Source organism: Lactuca serriola, chromosome 4, assembly GCF_051521515.1.
Source record: "Lactuca serriola cultivar US96UC23 chromosome 4, Lser_US96UC23_V15, whole genome shotgun sequence".
Classification (NCBI taxonomy): Eukaryota; Viridiplantae; Streptophyta; class Magnoliopsida; order Asterales; family Asteraceae; genus Lactuca; species Lactuca serriola.
In genome coordinates, this window is record NC_136411.1 from 57,213,797 (window position 1) to 57,235,365 (window position 21,569).

Below are 21,569 nucleotides of genomic sequence, written 5' to 3' on the forward strand. Positions count from 1 at the left end.
GGTCTTTTCTTTTGTGCTTTATTGACAACGAATAGCTGCAAAACATACTTCAAAGCATTATGAGTACTTTTTAGTTCTAAAATAGAATAAATAAGGCCAAAATATTAAGATAAAGTGCATAAAAATATATATAAAAATACACATATCACATGTATAATAGAGAAACCTAGATCCAAGCTTTAGGGTTTTGCATGAGCACATATGATTGTTCTTTTGTATAAAACACATCAAAAAGGTGGTAAGGAGACTGGAAGGAAGGACTTAAGGTCCTTTAAATAGGGTGCAAACCCTAAAAATTAGGGTTTTTCATGCATAGCTTCTACTCGTCGAGTAGGTTCCATAAACCATGTGGCCATATCTGTATCTACACGACGAGTTGTGGTAACCAACTCGTCGAGTAGGTCTCTAATAATGAATATAAAACTTTAAAATTTATACCTGGGAGTTGGGGTGTTACAATTCTCCCCCACTTGGACTGGACTTCGTCCTCGAAGTCTGTTGCGCCAAATGATAGTAGGGTGCACCATCATGTATGAAGTTGCACTAAGGTGATGTTGAGCCAAGGAGATGTTGAGATATGAAGATGATGTTGCTCCATCAAGAAGGGAAGTTGCATCATAAAGGAGATTTTGTGCCATCATGGACCATCTTGGTTCATGATGTGCCATCTTGATTTCTTTATTGTGTCATGTTGATCCATGTATGCTTAGAAGATGACCGTGCTCAATAAATAGACCATGTTGCACCACCATGATGGATGTTGGACCATTAGTGTTCATGATGCGGCACATGTGCATCATGATGCTTCACTATGGTCAAGGTGGTCTATTATGTGTGTTGCTGATGCTCATGGGTTGTATGACATGGATGAATGTTCTAGAAAGATGATGTGTGGCAGAATATGATTAGTTGTCACCATTCATGGGCCTATGGACCAATGGGCTTGACCTATTAGGGTTTTAGTTATAATCTCTAAAGTATAAATAGACTCGTATCTCCATCATTATACGTGCTTAGAAATTTCAAGAGCGTAATCATTGTGAGGTTGAGAGCACTCCTTTGGAGTAGTTAGTAAGCAAGAGAGATTCTTTTGTTTTGAGAGCTCAAGTGACTATGTACCCTCCCGGGTTTGCAGTCTATCTGGTCCGCTCTGGGTATGTTGGCCTACAACACAAAGCAGGACCCGCCTCAACCCATCCCCCAATCAAACAACCATGTGCACATATAACAGATAATCACATAACAGTCTATAGACAAACAAACCGATCTAACAAATCATATAGCAACAACATCCTATAACCAGGATACCGACCTAACTGGTCACTGACATAGCATCATCCTATATACCAGGATACTGACCTAAGCCATGTCACTAACATAGCATCATCCTATATACCAGGATACTGACCTAAACCAGGTTACTAAACATAATTCTGTCATAACTACCAGGACGCAGATCTAACAGATCAATAAACATATCATGCAAATACCTGGATACAAATCCGATAAAGGGCCGACCTTAGTGTTCAGACAATACAGCTTACATCATTTAAAACATGTATAAAAATCTTTCATCAGCATAGACAGCAAGTATTCAGACAATATGCACACATAGTACGTAATTTATATTAAAATACTTCATATCTATGTGTAAGATGAAAGAGACTATGCACTCACCTAAAAAGGTGGTGATTCTGCCTTCGAACAGCGCTTCGTTATCTCAAAACAATTATCCCTCGATAAAACCTAGTATCATTATCACTAGGGTTTAGTCTAATGTTAACCGCGACTAATTAATAGTCTAGCTATTATTATTATTATATAAGCATTAAACAACACTCTATATAACTCATAATAATAGCCCAAATAATTATTTTAAGGTCCTAATAATGTTACTATATTAAAACATAAGTTATACTAAAGTTAGGTTAGGCGTAGCTCACTTACATCGAGTTTTTCTCAAAACCGGGCTCCGCTGGAGCAGCGTTCCCGAGCCGAAAGGCTCTTCTTCTCGGAGCCGTCTGGCGCTCCACGGCTTCCGCCTCATGCTAGGGAGGTTCCTTAGGCTTTTCGGGGGGTTTCGGGGCTAGAGAGAAGTTTTAAAGAGAGAGGGAAGTGAGGGGATGTGTGAGGAATGAAGAGGGATTCACCTCTTATTTATAGGAGGCTGGAGGGTCACTCATTTCGTGAGTTTTAAGGTGATCACATCGTGAGCCAGGCTGGCTACAGCCAGGCGCAGCCTGGTGTTGACACGTGGCATCGCACACAGTGTGGAAATCAGCCGATTTTCAAAAATTCATAACTTTCGCATACGAGCTTTGTTTTTGATGTTCTTTATATCCACGCGTAGGTAAAAACAAGTTCTACAAATTTCATTTAGACTCCGTCGGCTAATTCTCAACCGGTCTTAAATTTAACAGTACAAGGAGATTAGACTGCTAAATGACCGCTAAGAATTCGTAACTCCCTCATATGGACTCCGTTTTCGTCTGTCTTTTTACCGTTGAGTTCCTATTAATGAGATATTCAACTCTCATTTAGGTCTTGTAAGCCAAAAACAGCTCAAATTAAAATTCGAGTTTCGGGCCGTGCACTGCTATGCCAAATCTTAGAAAAATCATAACTTTCTCATACGAAGTCAGATTTGGACGTTCTTTTTTTTTTGTATGTTCTCGGTTTAATGTATACTACAAATTTTATTTAAATCACTAAGGCTAAAAAGTCCTCTATCTTAAATTCACTATTTACGTCTCCCGGTGCCGTGTCGGTTTTGCCGATAAACTTCGATGGGCCATAACTTCTTCGTTATAACTCGGATTTCGGCGTTCTTTATACGTACGGAAACCTTGAGACATATTATACAACATGGTTAAGACTATTTATTATAAATAATCTTTTGCCAAAAATTCATTTTCGACCCCTATTATCTCTAAATTGACTAGCCCGGATCTACGGGTGTTACACTTACATAACTTGCCAACCTGCCGAGTCACTCGTCTGACTCGCCGAGACCAAGGCAATCTTCATCGGACTCGTCGATTCCTTCATACAAGTCGTCAAGTCTACGACAATCTTCATCGGACTCGCCGAGCCGTTCATGACACTCGTCGAGTCCCTTCAGTCCTTCATTCATACAGACAATTTTAAGCTGCTTCAAAGCTCCAAACAGTAACTCTAGGCTCCCAAGGAATGTTTATCATGTAAAGTTGCAATCTTTACGTGCATGCAAGGTGATAATGGCTCAAATCAAGCTAAAGAAGAGGTTCTATCTAGGCAAGAGAAGTGCACTAACATGCTAAAGGCTGAAACTTTATAACTACATGGACCAAAATGAGACTAGATCTAAGGTTGCAACCTCAGATCATGGCCCAACATCCGAAATTAATCTCCAACATGCTAAAATGGCCCCAAATCATGAACATAGAAAGATCTAGCTAGAAGGGTGTCAATGTAACAACTTGTTACCTTCACATGATTCTAAACTGAGGTAGACTTCAGATCCACAAACGTTTTTACTTCCAATTTCTTGATCTTCAAGCTTCTTGCAACAAGGTCTTCTTTCCAAGCTTGAAATTTACACTAATATGGAGCACACACACGAATTAGGGTTTCTGGACTCTCAAGAGGCTGCAAAGGGACTAAGGGATGCTAATGATCCCTTAAATAGGGTGTCAAACCCCAAAAATTAGGGTTTCACCCTCCAGCTCGTCGAGTCACTCTTCCGACTCGGCGAGTTGGTCACTTAACACGTGGTCCAAACCCGCTGCTACTCGACGAGTCAGGCAACCAACTCGTCGAGTAAACCTTGAATTCATGAGAATTCATAACCATAAATTAGTATTCGAGAATCGGGGCGTTACAGTTAATGATGCTTAAAAATGGTCCAAACCCTAAAAATTAAGGTTTGAGTCTGGTGGTCTTATGCCAACTCTACTCATGGTAACCCCAGCATACCAAGCTAGTCATCTGCGATCACACGAGCCTAGTACGCCTAACGTATCAGACTAGACCGAAATTTTTCCTATTTTCCGAAAGCCATAACTTCTTCGTCTCGACTCCGATTTCGGCGTTCTTTATATGCTCGGAAAGGTAATGAGAAGCCATACACTCCTACTAACTCTCATTTGCCTCAAAACATTCCGAACTTAAATCCTTAATTAATGAAAGGTCTGAACCATGACTTTACCATTATACCATTGGGCTCCAAAGCACAAACCAGACTCTTTGATCATATAATCTACATTACCCACATTAAATGAGTCTAAACCTTTGTTTCCTCAAAATCTGAAGCCTTATGATAATTGATCTTCGGGTCACGACCCCAAATTAAGAAACAACTCGAAACAGGGTGTTACATATGATTAATTGATACATGCGATATATTTTTATCATTTCCAAGACTAATATACTAATTAATTCGTTCAAATAACACCACCCAAAAACTAAAGCCAAGGAGAATTGAACTCGAGCAAACCATTTGAGAAGCCTTTCAAGTTATATATATTAGAAATTATTGTTTTTATTAACTTCTATAGTTTTTATTTGTTTTGTACGTTTTTTATTTTCTTATTATTTCTATTGTAAATAACTTCATAATTTTAGTTTTATTTTCTTGTTTTATTCAAATTCTATATTTTTAGTTTTTTGTAATAATTGTTTGTTAATTTTTTTATATAATGTATATTAAAATGTAAAAAAAAAATAAAAAATAAGAAAAAAATAAACCTTTAAATATTAGGAGGGAAAAGAAAAGAAAAAAGGTGGGAAGATGTTGGTTGGTGTTTTGTAGGAAAATAGCAAGAGTTTTCCAACAGAATATTTAGGTTACCCACTTCTGTAGGCAATTTGTTGGAATTTTGTTGCATTACACTTTTGTTGCAAGTTTGTAGGAAACTAGATGGATATTTCCAACAAATAAATTTCGTAGAAAATATTTGGTAGCTAAAACCAAATTGTCTAGTAGTGATAGTCCAAACTAAATTCAAATCTGATCCGATCTGACCAAATTACAATTTGGTTAGATCGGTTTTCAAAAACCAAAACATTTTAAAACTATATATAATTAGAATATTACCTAAATTTATACAGGAAACAAAAAACTTTATTATTTATTTGCGGTTTAAAATTTATAAACAATTACTAAAAAGTATATATTAGTTTAATACTTTATAAATGAAAAACTTTTGAGAGAAAATACACACACACAATAAATTGTTGTCAGGTTCTTACTTTATAAATCAACAATCAATCCAAAATTCAAAATAGTAATTCGGTTTTGTTGAAGAACAATCCAAATATCCACATATTCTACCCAATAGTCCAATCTAAATTGTTCAATTGCACAATTCAATTTTATCCAAATAGTAAATCTTGTCTTTCATCATCCCGCCATCTTGAGGATTCCTTGGTCAAACTAGGTGTTAGTTTCGGGTTCCCATCGGTTATGAGGTGTTTTTTTTTTTTTTTTTTTTTTTTTTCATTGCTAGGCTAGGGAATGGTAGAGGATTTTTAAGAGGAGATCTAATGCTATATAATATACCTTGTTGTAAGAATATTGTCCCGTAAATGATCCTTAATTCCTTACTCATTAAAGGTAAAAATGTATATTAATAAATTATGTATGACATGGGCCCACACATACAAACTACATAAATGGGCCAATAGTTTGTTGTAAGTGTCTTGCTCTGCTCTGGCATCTGACTCATGCATGAATTAGACTAAAGTTTGATTCGTTGTACAAACGATGAATGCACCATATTATATGGTTTTCATAATATTATTAAACTCACATTGTTTTGAAAGTTGAATAACTTCTTTTAATTGGACAATCTAGAGTTTTATGGGTAAACAAACATTTTAAATAAGTTGGAAGATAGCATCACAATTACAAAATCATGCTTCAACATTCACAAAATGTTTTTTCATGAATGAACGAAATTTATCTAGGTATTAATGTGTTACCATTCATCATCAACAATATTATAAGGGCTGCAAATTCTCAATCTGAATATATAAACAGCACTCTTTACCCTCAAGATCATGATCATGCATCACAAGTCTTATCCAATCTTTTTACAACATTAACATCATAAAAAACAACCACCTTAAACCACCAAGCACCATGAATTTCCATTCTCTTTTTTCTTTTCATATAATAATTCTCAAAAAAAAAAAAACGTGATGATTTAGATTTTCCTTGAAGCCTTGAGATTAAAATCATGCTTGAGAAGATTCGCCCTCAACAGCATCCCCCTAACATCTCGATCAAACTCAATTCCAGTCTGCAAAACTCGCTGAAACGTTGCTTTCCTTTGATCCGCATGCCGAGCATAAAGAATTTTGTTGTGTGAATCAATTCTCGCCTGTAAAAAATTATAAAACCTTATACAAATGAATGCTTTTAAACCAAAAAAAAAATGATGATTATATATTTTGTTACCTGTATTTGGTTATCTGTGATTAAAGCTTCGAGTTCCTTCTGTAGTCCAGCTACAGTGGTTTTGAAAGCATTTGCCATCATATTCAAGTCAACAGATACAAATGGATGAGTATACTGAATGAGAGCTTTATTACGAATTTGAGTATACAGCATCTCCACATGATCATGCAAATGAATATCCAACAAAAGGTTTGCTTTAAGGTTCCCAAGGTACTCCAAACAAGAAGCATAATGGCTGCAACACAAATAAAACCATTTCTTTAGTTACTTTTTATAATAAATAAATAAATAAATAAGTTACCTTGAATAGAAATTATGAATAAGCTCCCTCACTTCAGGCACTAACTCTAGAAAGTTACGAAAGTTAATATTGTCTATTACTTTTGCCTGCCAATTTATAATATCAAATTAGAATTATATAATATAAAGTAAATAACATTATTATATAAAGATAATATTATTTTTTTGCCTTGAGTTCTGCTCGATCAAAACTTGCAAGGGCACAAAGTCCACCATATGTAGCAACATCTTGAGCTGCAATAACTTCAGAGTAGTTGTTTCCCAATTCTGGAGCTGTTTCCAAGAACTGTGAACACATAATAATAGTAAAAGATACAAAATATGATCAATCAACTAATTTGTTAAAAAGGGTAAATGGGAAAGTAGCATTATTATTAAAAAAGAAAAAGAAAAAGAAAAAGAAAAAGAACCTTGCGAGCAGCATGCTTGTACTTTTTAGCCTCAAGATGGGCGAGTCCAGCAGCACATTGTAGTTTTGCAATTGTGATGGGATCAAGGTCATTTTTGTTTTGTTCAGCTTTGCTGACATAGCTTGTAACATGTGCAAATTGACCCATTTCAATGCTGACTAAAATTGCATTTAAACACATGTGTATGATGTGTTTTGCAGTTGTGCAATAATCACGGGTGCGTACATAGTTCTTGAATGCATCTCCAAGTGCACCATGAGCATAGTAGAAGTCTCCAAAGTCGTTGTATCCCATTCTTATGCTCTCTTTAATTAAGTTTGTCTGTAGAAATAGAGACAAGTTAGGTGTTATCTACTATCTTCTAAAGCCCTCAGAAGACTGATTCCCTAAAAGCAAATGATCACTGTTTGTGTGTTTGTATATATATATATATATATATATATATATATATATATATCTACCTAATCATTTGGATGTTGTTCAATGATCATATTTTCCTTTAGAACTTATAGTTATTTGTAAGCTTACTCACATTCAGGCTCCATTTTGATTACAAATCACAATCAATAACAGCCTTTAACAGACAACAGTTTCTAGTTTTATCATACCATATACTAATTACTAAAAACCTATGATCCTAAACTCAACCTTTTAAATTTAGAACTTCCTAAAGAACTAGGTTGCTAGACCAATTCAGTCTTGTGAATGTACCAAAAACCCAAGGTCCATTAACTTTTTTACCTTAAAGAGGATTAAGATAGCACCAAAACACCTAGATATGCTACCTGAACGGTAGCAAAACCCTACGATTGGCAAAAGAAATTAAACAGAGAAACTTCAACGATATTGAATTGTTGATAACCTAAACAGACACGCTTATAGATAATGGATCGTAAAATTCGATGCTAAAACAGATAATAATATATTACCCTGTAAGCATTAAGCTCATTCTCAAGTTTCTCCTTCCTCTGGTCAGCCCTACGGTCCACCGCGTCCATCCAACCAGAATCCGAACTGTAATTCGGACCTAATCGTCCATCGATTTTCTGAACAACTTCCCTAAACAACTGTGTGTTCTCTCCCTTCTTGATCTCGTCATACGCCATTCGAAGCGCCTCTAACTGCATCGAAACATTGCCACATTTGTCGGCGATGAATATCAAGCGCGAAATTTTAGTACGACCTGTGTATAAGGCGGCGTACGCCTCGATGTCGAGTTGCTCGCCACTGATAATCGGTCTACGTTGCTGCTGCTGCGATAACGACTCATCGTCAACGCCGTTCGTGTAGATCTCGTCCGTCATCTGTCCAGATGCTTCCTCCTCTGTCTCCATAATCACAGCGTTTCGTAGGGTTTCGTTCCACGAAGGGATTTCTATTCGAAGCTTTCAGTCGCCTGTTGCCCTCTTGAGACCTCTGCGAGTAGACTGATTTCTACAGGCAATAAATACGGCACTATTTTGGTAGTTGGGCTTAACTCTTAAAGTATTGGGCTTTATAAGACCCATAACTTTTCCAACTTTTGGATTTTTGATTTTATGCTCAAAAAAGCCCCTTCACTATTTAACTTCTCAACTCAAGTCATTTATATTTAACATATTGAACCTTACTCTTAGTCTCTTAGACGTTTGTCTAATTGAAAGTTAATGCTATATAAATCAAAAACGGAAGAAATAATAGGGTTCCATCATCCATGTCTTCATATATACGATTTCTCTTAGTCAATCGTAAAAAATCTGAAATTAAATAATTACCTCATGTCCTCATATACCAAAACAAGTCTTTAGGAACTATAGTTACAAAAGGATAAATACACTATAGCTTAAACATATGTAATTCAATGGATAAAAGTATTCCCATGTTTTTATCAAACTATGTTCACTTTTTCCCTTTGTAAGTTCAATATTATATGCATCAACCATTGTGGTCTCCTTCAACGTTTATTATCAAAAACATGGGTTAATATTTAATAAGTTCATCTTCAATCCATAACAATATTTTCTACACTAAAATCTATAATTACAATATAAAATATAATATTAATACTAAATATCTCCAATTCATTACACTATAATTAACACTAAAATAATATTTATGTATATTTCTATTTATCTAGATTTTTTATTTTACAAAAACAACTTTTCTATTTATTAAGGATTCTACCGAACACTTAAACTTAGCTTAGTGTGGTAGGAATAAGTAATAAACAATAATCATCCTCTTTTTTCCTTATCTAAACACCCCATTAATCCATAACTTTTAATTAATATAAGTATATAAATTATATTTTTAAAAATCTACAACTAAGATCAACAAACTCCCGATACATCTTTATCATTTGGACCATATTTTAATGATTTTTGATGTTTCATATTTGATTTATTAGTTTATTATATTACTAGCATTGTAATATTATATATGTCAGTTGTGTGGTTTTTTAATTTTCTAAAACTGTAATATTTTATTAACATATATATGTGTTTGCACTAATAGGATTGCAATGTATATCAATTACGTGTTTTATGTAAATTCTGTATTGCATTTTAGATTATTAAATATAATAACATAGATAATAATATTAAATATAAATTATAATTGTATGAGAAATAAACTAAAAATACATAAGTTTAAAGTTCAAAGACTAATATATATATATATATATATATATATATATATATATATATATATATATATATATATATATATATATTAGGTTCATGTGAGACGGCCTAATTTTGTGAGACCGTGAGACACATTTTTTTATTTTTATTTTTTTTTAGTTAATTCAAGTTCCGAAAATAATATTTAAAAAAAGAATTTTTGGATTTTTCCATTTATTTTGCATTTTAAAATTATTTTTTAGAATATCTACGGTGTAATATTCTATTAGAATATTTCACGTATTTTTCAAAAAAAATGGATTTTTTTTTTAGTTAATTCAAGTTCCGAAAATAATATTTAAAAAAAGAATTTTTAGATTTTTCCATTTATTTTGCATTTTAAAATTATTTTTTAGAATATGTCAATGTAATATTCTATTAGAATATTTCACGTATTTTTCAAAAAAAACGAAATTTTATTTTTTATTTTTTTATTTTTTTTAGTTAATTCAAGTTCCGAAAATAATATTTAAAAAAAGAATTTTTGGATTTTTCCATTTATTTTGCATTTTAAAATTATTTTTAGATTTGGTCTCACGGTCTCACAAAATTAGAATGGTCTCAAATGAACCTGAACCTATATATATATATATATATATATATATATATATATATATATATATATATATATATATATATATATACACACTAGGTAAGTTAAAGGCTCGTGCTAAGCACAACCCACAAACATTATCGAGCATGGTTTGCAAATGTTTTAAGCATAATTTAGTATTTTTATTCTTCTACATAGTCCACATTTGCCCTTCACTCATAAAAATTAACTGTTTGCTAAATGCAAGAGTAATATTGTTTGTAATACATATGAATATTCACATAATGACTTCTTATGTTTCGAATTGTAATAAACATGGACATCAACTCATCAAATGTCGATGCTGCAAAAACCATAATCATTCAGATTTACCTCTTTATCATCACCATTTTCCCCAAATATGTCTTTTGTTACGCTTATTTTAGGTATATCAACAACTTGACCTTTCATCTATCAAAGCATTGGCACTTGTGCAGTTATATTTGCAATAAAAATTAGCCAACAGTTAAAAACCTGTAATAACAACTTCAAATCACTTTACAGTTTACCAAAATCAATTACGTACGGAGTAAAAGGAGCATCACGAATTGCATAATAAATTAAACTACTGTAATAGTTCCTATTAAGCAGTGTTTAAAATTTTTAACGTGACTAAAATATGTACCAAGATATCCAAAATGACATTGCAAGGCTTAGTACTTGATGAACAGATCCATTATTGGCAACATTTTTCACTTATAAGCAATTCCAGTAGTAAAAAGCTTCTACCTCCCAAGAAATAATAAGTTATATTTCTTCATGACACATCTTGATGTTAGAAACAATATACCAATCAGGATCAAACCACATCAAAATATTATATAACCAAAAAATAATATATATATATATATATATATATATATATATATATATATATATATATATATATATATATAGGATCAAATGAGAACACCAAAAATGTTGAGAACGCGAGAACAAAGTATATTCTTTTGTGATTCCATGTATTCATTTGTGGAGGAATGATAATTTTTTACGCTTTTAATTTCAATTGAAAAGAAAAAGCATATTCATATTGATTGTGCATAAAAATTTATCATTTCACCACAAATGAATACATGGAATCACAAATGAATATACTTGTTCTCGCATTCTCAACCTTTTAGGTGTTCTCATTTGATCATTTATTAGCAAAAATTAAGATACTATTATCATAATCATCCACCCCATCATACTATAATAAAAAAAATCTAAAGCACACAGTTATAATGAACACACACCCTAATCACGAAAAAACTTATATTTTGTCCTGCCAAGTGAGAGACTTTCTGGGGTTCTTCATTGATCTCTGGTCACATCATATACTTTTTAAGTGACATATAGATCATTAGTATAAATTAAAGTGAAGTAATACAAAGGTTATTATTAACGGAAAGAGATGCATTCTACATAAACAACAACATTCACAAAAAAAAAAGATGCATTAACAAAAAAAGGTACATATAATGACATTTCAATAATTTGGAGTGCAATCAGTGTAGGGAAAAAGAGAATACCACAAGTTCTTGCTTTGCTACCAATGAATTGTTTTCCCATTAAATTGCTCTCAAATATGTTCATCAAAATGGTGACCATCTACCATATACTTAACTAACTATTACAATTGATAAAAACAACTTTTAAATCTATTCAACAAGTAATTCCACAAGTTAGTAAACAAATTCCAAATAACAATTGGGTAAAAACACATGATATTAATTATTAAGTACCAACGTTGCATTTGACCTATCCCTAAAATCCAAATCTTTGATTTCCTTTTTTTTATACTTTCTTTTCCCTGCTTTCTTTTCATATGTAATTTAATTTTAAAGGTATTTCTCATGGTTGTAGTCAACGTAACAACTTTGGTGCCCTAATTTATATCAAACAAATAATGACTGAAAGCAAGAAATCGTAGGGCTAAAAACGAGGAATTTACTGAATTTTCTAATTCGAAACAAAGCATTAGAGAAAGAGGGAAAGAAATTACCTATTTTATCAACCCTAAAACCTCCACATCACCATCAAATCTAAAATCAACTACGATTAATCGACTAAAATCAAGAAATAGATAAAATGAATTTGTAGAGGGTGAAGATAAACTTAAAGTCGATTACTTGAAGACGTGGGAGTTTCAACACCGACAACATACTTCATCTCGAGGTCTCATTCTCGGTTCAATCTCCAAAGAATTCGTGATTCAGAATAAACATAGACGGGAGAAGGCGGCATTAAGATGTGTAAGAGAAAATGGGAAGCACATCAGTTCCTTAAGTACACGAAAATTGCCACTCTTTCTTGAGAAAAACATTTGTAAGCAACGTCTCCCAACATGCATGACGATCCAAAAGAAAGAAGAAACTCCGAAAATTTAGATGAAGCGAACACATGCTCTCGTGAATCGACTTTGATGTCCATAGCGTCGTTTAGGAGGTATATTACATGGCGGAAGGAAAACCCCGTAAGTTTGATTTTGGCGACATGAGCAAAAGAGTGGCAAAGTTAATGTTGGCCGCCAAATTAGGATTTTGTTTCAATGGAAGATATGTTTGGGTTTTGGTTGGGAAGGAACAAATACATTCGCTTGGATGATATGGGGAAATCGACACAACGCTGTGAAGGAGGCGGTGCTAATGAAATTTTAAGTCCATCGCATCGCATCACATCGTTCGTAGATACCTTACGTGGCGTGAGACTAACCCTCTAAAATTGATTTTACAGAGAGGAGAATGAAAGGGTTTTCGTATATAATAATGAGAGCGGAAATAGGAAATGAATGCACATGTGTTTTCCAACAAAACATGTTTTCTTAAACTATGTTAAACATTACCTTAATATATACCTTAATATTAAGGTATATATTACCTTAATATATACCCTAAACATTACCTTAATATATACAAAAACATAGTTTTTTCGTTTTTTTTTTTTAATTATTAAGAAGCTATTTTTATCGAAAAATGATTTTAAATATACCAAAATTAATGATTGTTTATTCTTTACAAATAGGCATCCATATTGATATAGTTTTAAGATAAAATAAAAAGTTATTTTTTTTTTATATTTTCAGCTATAGTTATTCATAAGTGAATAAAAATGAATCTGGTTTTTACTACAGTACATTCGTTATTTACTTATGAATAAAAACTATGATTAATTTTTTTTACAATTTAAGTATCATTCATATATGAATATAGCATATACTAAACATAGTATATTCATATTTAAATATTAGACGATGCATTCACTTGTGAATATTACATAGTATATATTCACTTGTGAATGTTAGATGATATATTCACTTATAAATATTATATGATATTTTCATATGTGAATATTATATAGTATTACATGGTATATCACATGAATATAGTACATAATATATTCACTTGTGAATATTAGATCGTATATTCACTTATGAATAATAGTTGGTATATTCATATGTGAATATTGCACAGTATATTCATATATGAATATTACAATGTGTTTTCAGAAATATTTATAATTTTTTATGTGTTATTCACATATGAATAACATACAGACTTGCATATTTGTTTTGTGTTTTAATAATCACATATTGATTCAGGTGAGAAAACATCTTCATATGTGAATATAACGTGGTAATTTAGTTTATGCATTTCATCAAACAGTTGGAGTGCATACAAGTTAACTTTTTTAAAAATATGATAAATATGATACTTTGGCTGCTTAAATCTTACAAAATAGTAGATTGGTGGAGAAATATATGAAAATTTCAAACAAAAAATGATTTGAACTTTTTCTTACCTTAATTTCGATGTTTTATTTGATGAACGATGTTGAATGAATGATACGAATTGAATTTTTTGTTGATTATTGATGATGTTGTTCTAATGATGTTGGGAGTATAATAATCGTAGATATTGAAGATATGTTCGTATTCAAACAGAATTGAAGGTTCGATTGAAAGAGCAAAAAACGAATGAATTTCAACTGTTCGTATTTGTGATTGAAGGCTATTATATCATATTTACAAGTTTGCCACCGTGTCCTTTATGTTTAGAGGCTATTTAAATGAGTGGTTGAGAATGATTCCCCCATTCTCAACCTGTTTTTTATTTTCTCAATTGAACCCACCTCTCTCTCTCTCTCTCTCTATATATATATATATATATATATATATATATATATATATATATATATATATATATATATATATAGAGAGAGAGAGAGAGAGAGAGGTGGGTTCAATTGAAAAAATAAAAAAGATTGAGAATGGGGGAATCATTCTCAGCCACTCATTTAATTAGCATATTAACATAAAATACACGGTGACAAATTTGTAAATATGATTTATTAACCTTCAATCACAAATATCATTTCTTCTGGATCGTTTATCTGTTCTTCATCAACATCATCTGTTATTCATTCATCTCGATTGTTCCTCTGTGTTCTTCATCAACATCATACGTTCTACTACTTGTTCGCTATCAAAATCACATATTCTTCATAAAAAAAGACATTGACACTTCATAAAAACATCAATTCTTCATCAAAAATCTTCGTTTATTCATCAAAATGTTGTGATTCGTCATTAAAAACATTTATTTGTACTATTAAGTGTAACTCGTGATTTATTCTTGTCCAGTTTCGTTGACATCAAACAAAATCGTTAAAATAATCCACATTTATCGATGTCACATGATTTAGTGATCACCAATCATCGAAACTTTATCAAAGGAACCTTCGCCAATATCAAACAACAGGTAGCAATCGAAAGTTTATCAACATAACCATATATTTGAAGATTTTTTTAAAAATCGTTTTTCAAGTTTGAAAAACTTCGTTTTTCATACATTTTTTTTCACAATTTTTGATATAAACCTATTGATTATTAATCGATTTTGATAGGATTTGTTTTGTTTTGTTATTATTGGCTTCAATTGTGAATTTTTTACCATAGTTATATAAATTAATTTATTTGCACGCCAACTGTTCGATGAAATGCATGAACTAAATATATCACGTAATATTCACAGGTGAATATGCCTTTATACGAGAATTAATGTATATCTTTTAAAAATACAGAGCACGTATGTAATTGATATGTGAATAATATAAAAAAAATATTCATATGCGAATACATGTAATATTCACAAATGAATACATGTAATATTTATAAATGAATACAGTTAATACGTCATTTTAAGGTTCTAAGCAAGTTTGTAATTCATATGAGAATAACATATACGAATTATATCTGCATGTAAACAGGGGCGGAACATGACTACTACGAGTACGGGGGCCGAAACCGTAACATTAAACAAAATTATATAAACAGTTTTTTCAATCGGCTCTTAATAACATGTTAACTAAACATAGGCATATTTCCATCCAAAACATTGTTGATGGCTATTTGGGATATTGAATGAAAGTTTGCATGTGTTACTTATAAAAACCTTTAAAGAGTTGGAATGTTTTTTTAAATGTTTGTGCAATACATAACAAAATTAATTGACGATTTAAAGGTAGTAAATAACTGTTACTAACAAATACATTTTGACAAGTAACTAAGGTTTTTAAGAAAATACAAGCTCCATCAACATAATTAAAAAAAAAAAATTGTGACATCAGTTTCCAATTTATGCTCTAAACTTGTAATTATAACATATTATAGTAAATTCTTTTATTTATTTGCTTCTATACCTTATACAACTTATTTTAGTGTTAAATACACAATATGATTTTAATGGTTTCACTTTCTTGCGAATAAATTTAATATGAATTTTAGTTATTTTTTTTATTAATTTCAGAACTCTTTTTTACATTTAGTTACTAGATTAAAAAAAATTATTTTCAGCTTTTGAAGACTTTCATCTTTTGTAGTCTTTTGAAATTTTCAAGTATAGTCTTTTCAATTTTCTTATAAATGTGTTGGATATCCCATTACAATATTACTCCCTCCGTCCTAAAATTATAGTCAATTTTTCCTTTTTGGTTTGTCCCAAAATAATAGTCCACTTCTAAAAATAAATAACATTTTTACCAAAATACCCCCTCATTATTAGTTAACCAACTAAGCAATTAATGGAACATTAAATGCAAAGTAAAGACAAAACTGTCATTTTGTTAAATAAAGTTGGTGGTAATTAATGCTTTTATTAATTTGTGTGTTTTTTTGTCTGTGGACAATAATATTGGGACGGAGGGAGTATTTATTAGTAGTGAGAGAAATAAAGATATAGAGAGGGGAGAAAGACAACGTACATCTTATGAGAGAGGAGATAAGAGAGAAAGTGGCAGCAGATAGAGCTTCAAGATGAGTAAACAGTAAACAGGTGACCGTCGGAGAGGAGAAAGGGCGTATGGAGAAGGAAATCGATCCAGCGACCAATGGAGAGGAGAGAAAGAAGATTTTGGTTTGAGAAATTCTTTCCGACGAACGGCGACCGACACATGGAGAAAAATTAGGAGATGAACTTCTCTACAACCATGTTATTCTTCACATAGGTTTGAGAAATTAGTTTTTGACGGTAGCATTGATTTTTTTAGGGTTTACTGATTTCAAAAACTCAAAGTTCGATTTAAATGTAAATTAAGATTTTGGTTTTTTATAGAGTTTAATATTTACATAGTTCCCTTAAATAGTTGAAAGAAAGATATATTTGATTTAGTTACTGATTTTCCGATTTTATTGTAATTTTGTTAATGAGTTATATATATATATATATATATATATATATATATATATATATATATATATATATATATATATATATTATACTGATTTGGTTGATAACTTACATATATATGCCGGTAAAGATTAAAATCAAGGGGGCCATTTGTCATTTTTATGAATATTTTATTGCTAAATAACCATATATGCAGGTATTCGAACCCTTAAAACCAGGGGGCCATGGCCCCCCTCGGCCCCTAAGAGCATCCGCCGTTGCATGTAAACATATGTAATATTCACAAATGAATATATATGTAATAAATTACATTAAATGTGAATATATATGTATTATTCACAAATGAATTAAACTGTCAATAAAATCGAGGACTATAAAATATATAAAATTAAAGATAAAAAAATATTTGATAAGAATATATATTTATTCACATACAACTAATCTTTTTAGGGTAATAAAATAATTATATAAGCATATATATTTTTATTAATGTTATATTCATTTGTGAATAAATGATAACTTTTTTTTTTCTTCAGAAAATTATAAAAATAGAAAAACGTCATTTTGAGGCTCTAAACAGTCCCGAATGGCCGAAAAACACCGTACGTCATGGCTAAGCGGTGAGTTTTGTAAATCGCACCATTTTACATCAAATATGCGAATTTCGTCCAATTCCGAGACTAAACTTCATTGTGGCAAAATTGTTTTGATGATGTCACTAAATTTTCATTCCTACTAACATCATCATTATTCATATATGAATAAAGTTTAGAAATCATTACGACATATTTACTGATGATATTACTAACTTCAATCCCACTAGTAAAAACATTGTTATTGTAATCTGTTATTTTTATTTATGTGAATAAACTATACATGTTGATTTATTTATTTTGTGATACAACCTTTATATATAAATAAATAATACACTATAAGAATTGGTTTCTGCATAGTTTTTTTTGTATAATGTAACAATATTATTTTACATGTAAAATCAACATTATACTAAGACAAACAACATTGTATTGGTTAATGAATATCATTTGAATTTGAATTTAATACGATCAAAATGAAGAATATATTAAATTGTATAACATTTACACGTGAATATAAAAATATATTGTCTTCGTCAATGATATCTTCTCAATTACGTCAACCAATCATCAACCACCGAGATATGAACCAACCATTGATTGAAATTTTATTCTTTTATTGAGTTATAACGATGCCTGAAAAAACATGTGAATACACATAAAAAATGTTAAAAATATACTTTTAGTTCATAATAATAACGATTTATCACATTCTAATTATCACATGGTATATTCACGTACGAATGTATAATCATATGTGAATATTATATGATATATGTTGTTTATATTGTATATTTACGTGTGATATTACATGGTATATTCACAAATAAATATTACATAGTATATTCACATATGAATATTATATGGTAGATTCACATATGAATATTATATGGTATATTTGCTTGTGAATGTTACACATTCTAGTCACATCTAAATATTGCATGGTATATATTCATTTATGAATATTACACAGTATATTCACATATGAATAATATATAATATATACACTTGTGAATATGATACAGGATATTTATATTTAAATATTAAACGATGCATTCACTTGTGAATATTACATAGTATTTTCACTTGTAAGTATTAGATGATATATTCACTTATGAATATTAGATGATATATTCATATATGAATATTACACAGTTTATTCACTTATGAATATTACACAGGATATTAACATATGCATATTACAAGATATATTCACAAATATATATAACTTTTATATGTTATTCACATATGAATAACATATAAAATTGTATATTTGTTTTGTGTTTTAATAATCATATACTGATTAAGATGCGAAAACATATTCATATGTGAATATAACGTGGTAATTTAGTTTATGCATTTCATCAAATAGTTGGAGTGCATACAAGTAAGCTTTCTTAAAAATGCTAAAACATGATACTTTGACTATTTAAAACTTAAACAATAGTAGATTGATAGAGAACTATATGAAATTTAAAAAAAAAATGATTTGATGTTTTTCTAACCTTAATTTCGAAGTTTTGTTTGATGACCGATGTTGAATGAATGATATGAAGTGAAACTCCTGTTGATTATTGATGATATTGATCTAATGACACTGGGAGTAAAATTAATCGTAGATGTTGAAGATATTCTTGTATTCAAGCATAGTTGAAGGTTGGATTGAAAGAACCAAAAACGAATTTTTTTTGGTCTACTATTGAATGATGTTGATGAACGTGTTTTTGACGAAGATGGATGATTGATTAACACTAGATGATGTTGATCGATGATTTAATTGAAGTAATCTGAATGATCGTTGAACATTGGAGAAGAAATTTAATTGATGAACGATCGGGTAGTAATGAATTTGAATTGTTATCAAATTATCCACAGTTACATATCTGTGATTGAAGGATATCATATCATATTTACTAGGCGAATACCCGCGCGTTGCGCGAAAAACACCTATATAGTTGAAGTCTTTACAAATATATGTTTTTTTTTAAATATAACAATAATGTTGTTGTTAAATTTGATATCATAATTCGTATACTAAATTGATATAATATATTGATTATTTTGAATTATATGATAATATATATACATCTATTATAATTGCAGTATCTCAATAGTTTGAATGACTTCTACCTGTGAATTACACGTGCATAAAATTAAGTATAATATATGGTTTAATGTTATTTGTCGTTGTTATTATTGTTAATTAATTTTTTAAAATTTATTTGCTTAATGTTTTAATTTCTATCATTATAATTATTTAAAACATCAAAAATTGTTTTTGATTTTAAATGTAACAATATAATCATTTATATATAGTTATTTTTAACTACCATTACTGTAAGTTATTTTAATCTATTTATTTGAAAACTTTTAACGATTATAAAAATATCTTTAGGAAATATTTTAGTTAAATTGAGATTACAGTTTAGTTTTTGTATTTATCACTACAATTTATCATTTTTAACTATTTAAAAAATATTCTTTGGTATTTTTAAGTTGACACTGTAATGTTATATATAAATTAACAATTTAAGTATTTTTGTCCAAACTGTTCAAATGTTGTAGCTTTAAACTGATGATGGTTTACATACAACAACATTTTAAATCTAATAAATTAAGTCTAATATGTTAAAAGTTAAAGACATAACTTTATAAGTAGAAGTAAAGATATTATTTTAAAATTGAAATTTAGTTTATTTATGAGTATACTTTAGGTATGATATTTATTTAAACTTATTAACCAACTTATAATCATTATTAGAAAGACACTACAATTTATCACTTTTAATTATTTTCAAAATTGTATCTTTAAAATGATAATGATTTACATCCAATAATATATTAACACTAATAAATTAAGTATAATATGTTAAAAGTTGAAAACATAATTTTATAAGTATAAGTAAAAATATTATTTTAATATTGAAATTTATTTTATATATTATTACACTTTAGGTTTGATATTTGTTTAACCTTATTAACCAATTATAATTATTATTAGAAAGAAATTGAAAAGTCATGGGAGTTTCAAATAAATGTGGTAAAAGGAAAAATACATAGGAGTTTCAAATGCATGAGGTTCAAGGAAAAATGCTAGTTTTATAAGATATATATATATATATATATATATATATATATATACTAGGCGAATGCCCGCGCGTTGCGCAGAAACACCTATATAGTTGAAGTCTTTACAAATATATGTTTTTTTTAATATAACGATAATGATGTTGTTAAATTTGATATAATAATTTGTATACTAAATTGATATAATATATTGATTATTTTGAATTATATGATAATATATACATCTATCATTACTTCAGAATCTCAATCGTTTGAATGATTTCTACCTGCGAGTTATACATGAATAAAATTAAATATAATATATTGTTTAATATTACTTATAATTGTTGTTATTGTTAATTAATTTTTTAAAATTTATTAGCTTAATGTTTTAATCTATCATTATTGATTATTTAAAACATCAAACATTACTTTTGATTTTAAGGGTAACAACATAATCATTTATATAGAGTTATTTTTAACTATTATTATTGTAAGTTATTTTAAGCTACTTATTTAGAAACTTTTAACGATTATAAAAATATATTTAGGAAATATTTTACTTAAATTGATATAATAATTTAGTTTTTGCATTCATCACTACCATATATCACTTTTAACTCTTTACAAAATATTCTTTCGTTTTTTTAATTGGAACTGAAATTTATATTTAAATTCACATTGTAATATGCAGAAACACCTATGTAGTTGAAATCTTCACAAATATATATATTTTAAATATAACAGTAACGTCATTATTAAATTTGATATAATAATTCGTATACTAAATTGATATAATATATTGATTATTTTCAATTATACGATAATATGTATCTATTAT

General features: G+C 29.7%; 1 protein-coding gene across 1 annotated transcript; it reads right to left on the reverse strand.

Annotated features, from left to right (window-relative positions):
* Positions 1-5,979: 5,979 nt before the first annotated feature.
* On the reverse strand, positions 5,980-8,580 carry FUS6 (COP9 signalosome complex subunit 1). The gene is made up of 6 exons (XM_079038890.1): positions 8,079-8,580; positions 7,150-7,470; positions 6,909-7,025; positions 6,741-6,826; positions 6,440-6,674; positions 5,980-6,362 (listed from the first exon to the last, which is right to left on the reverse strand). The coding sequence occupies exons 1-6, from the start codon at positions 8,481-8,483 to the stop codon at positions 6,186-6,188; spliced, it is 1,341 nt and encodes a 446-aa protein (XP_078895016.1). The 5' UTR covers positions 8,484-8,580; the 3' UTR covers positions 5,980-6,185.
* Between the last annotated feature and the right edge of the window lie 12,989 nt (positions 8,581-21,569).

What these genes read in the sequence shown, in the direction of transcription:
- FUS6 (XM_079038890.1), bottom strand. Translation starts at nt 8,483, where the DNA reads ATGGAGACAGAGGAGGAAGCATCTGGACAGATGACGGACGAGATCTAC. An exon ending in ACAAGCATGCTGCTCGCAAG is followed by an intron (nt 7,026 to 7,149) that starts GTTCTTTTTCTT and finishes ATGTGTTCACAG; the next exon opens with TTCTTGGAAACAGCTCCAGA. An exon ending in ATTCATAATTTCTATTCAAG is followed by an intron (nt 6,675 to 6,740) that starts GTAACTTATTTA and finishes TTTGTGTTGCAG; the next exon opens with CCATTATGCTTCTTGTTTGG.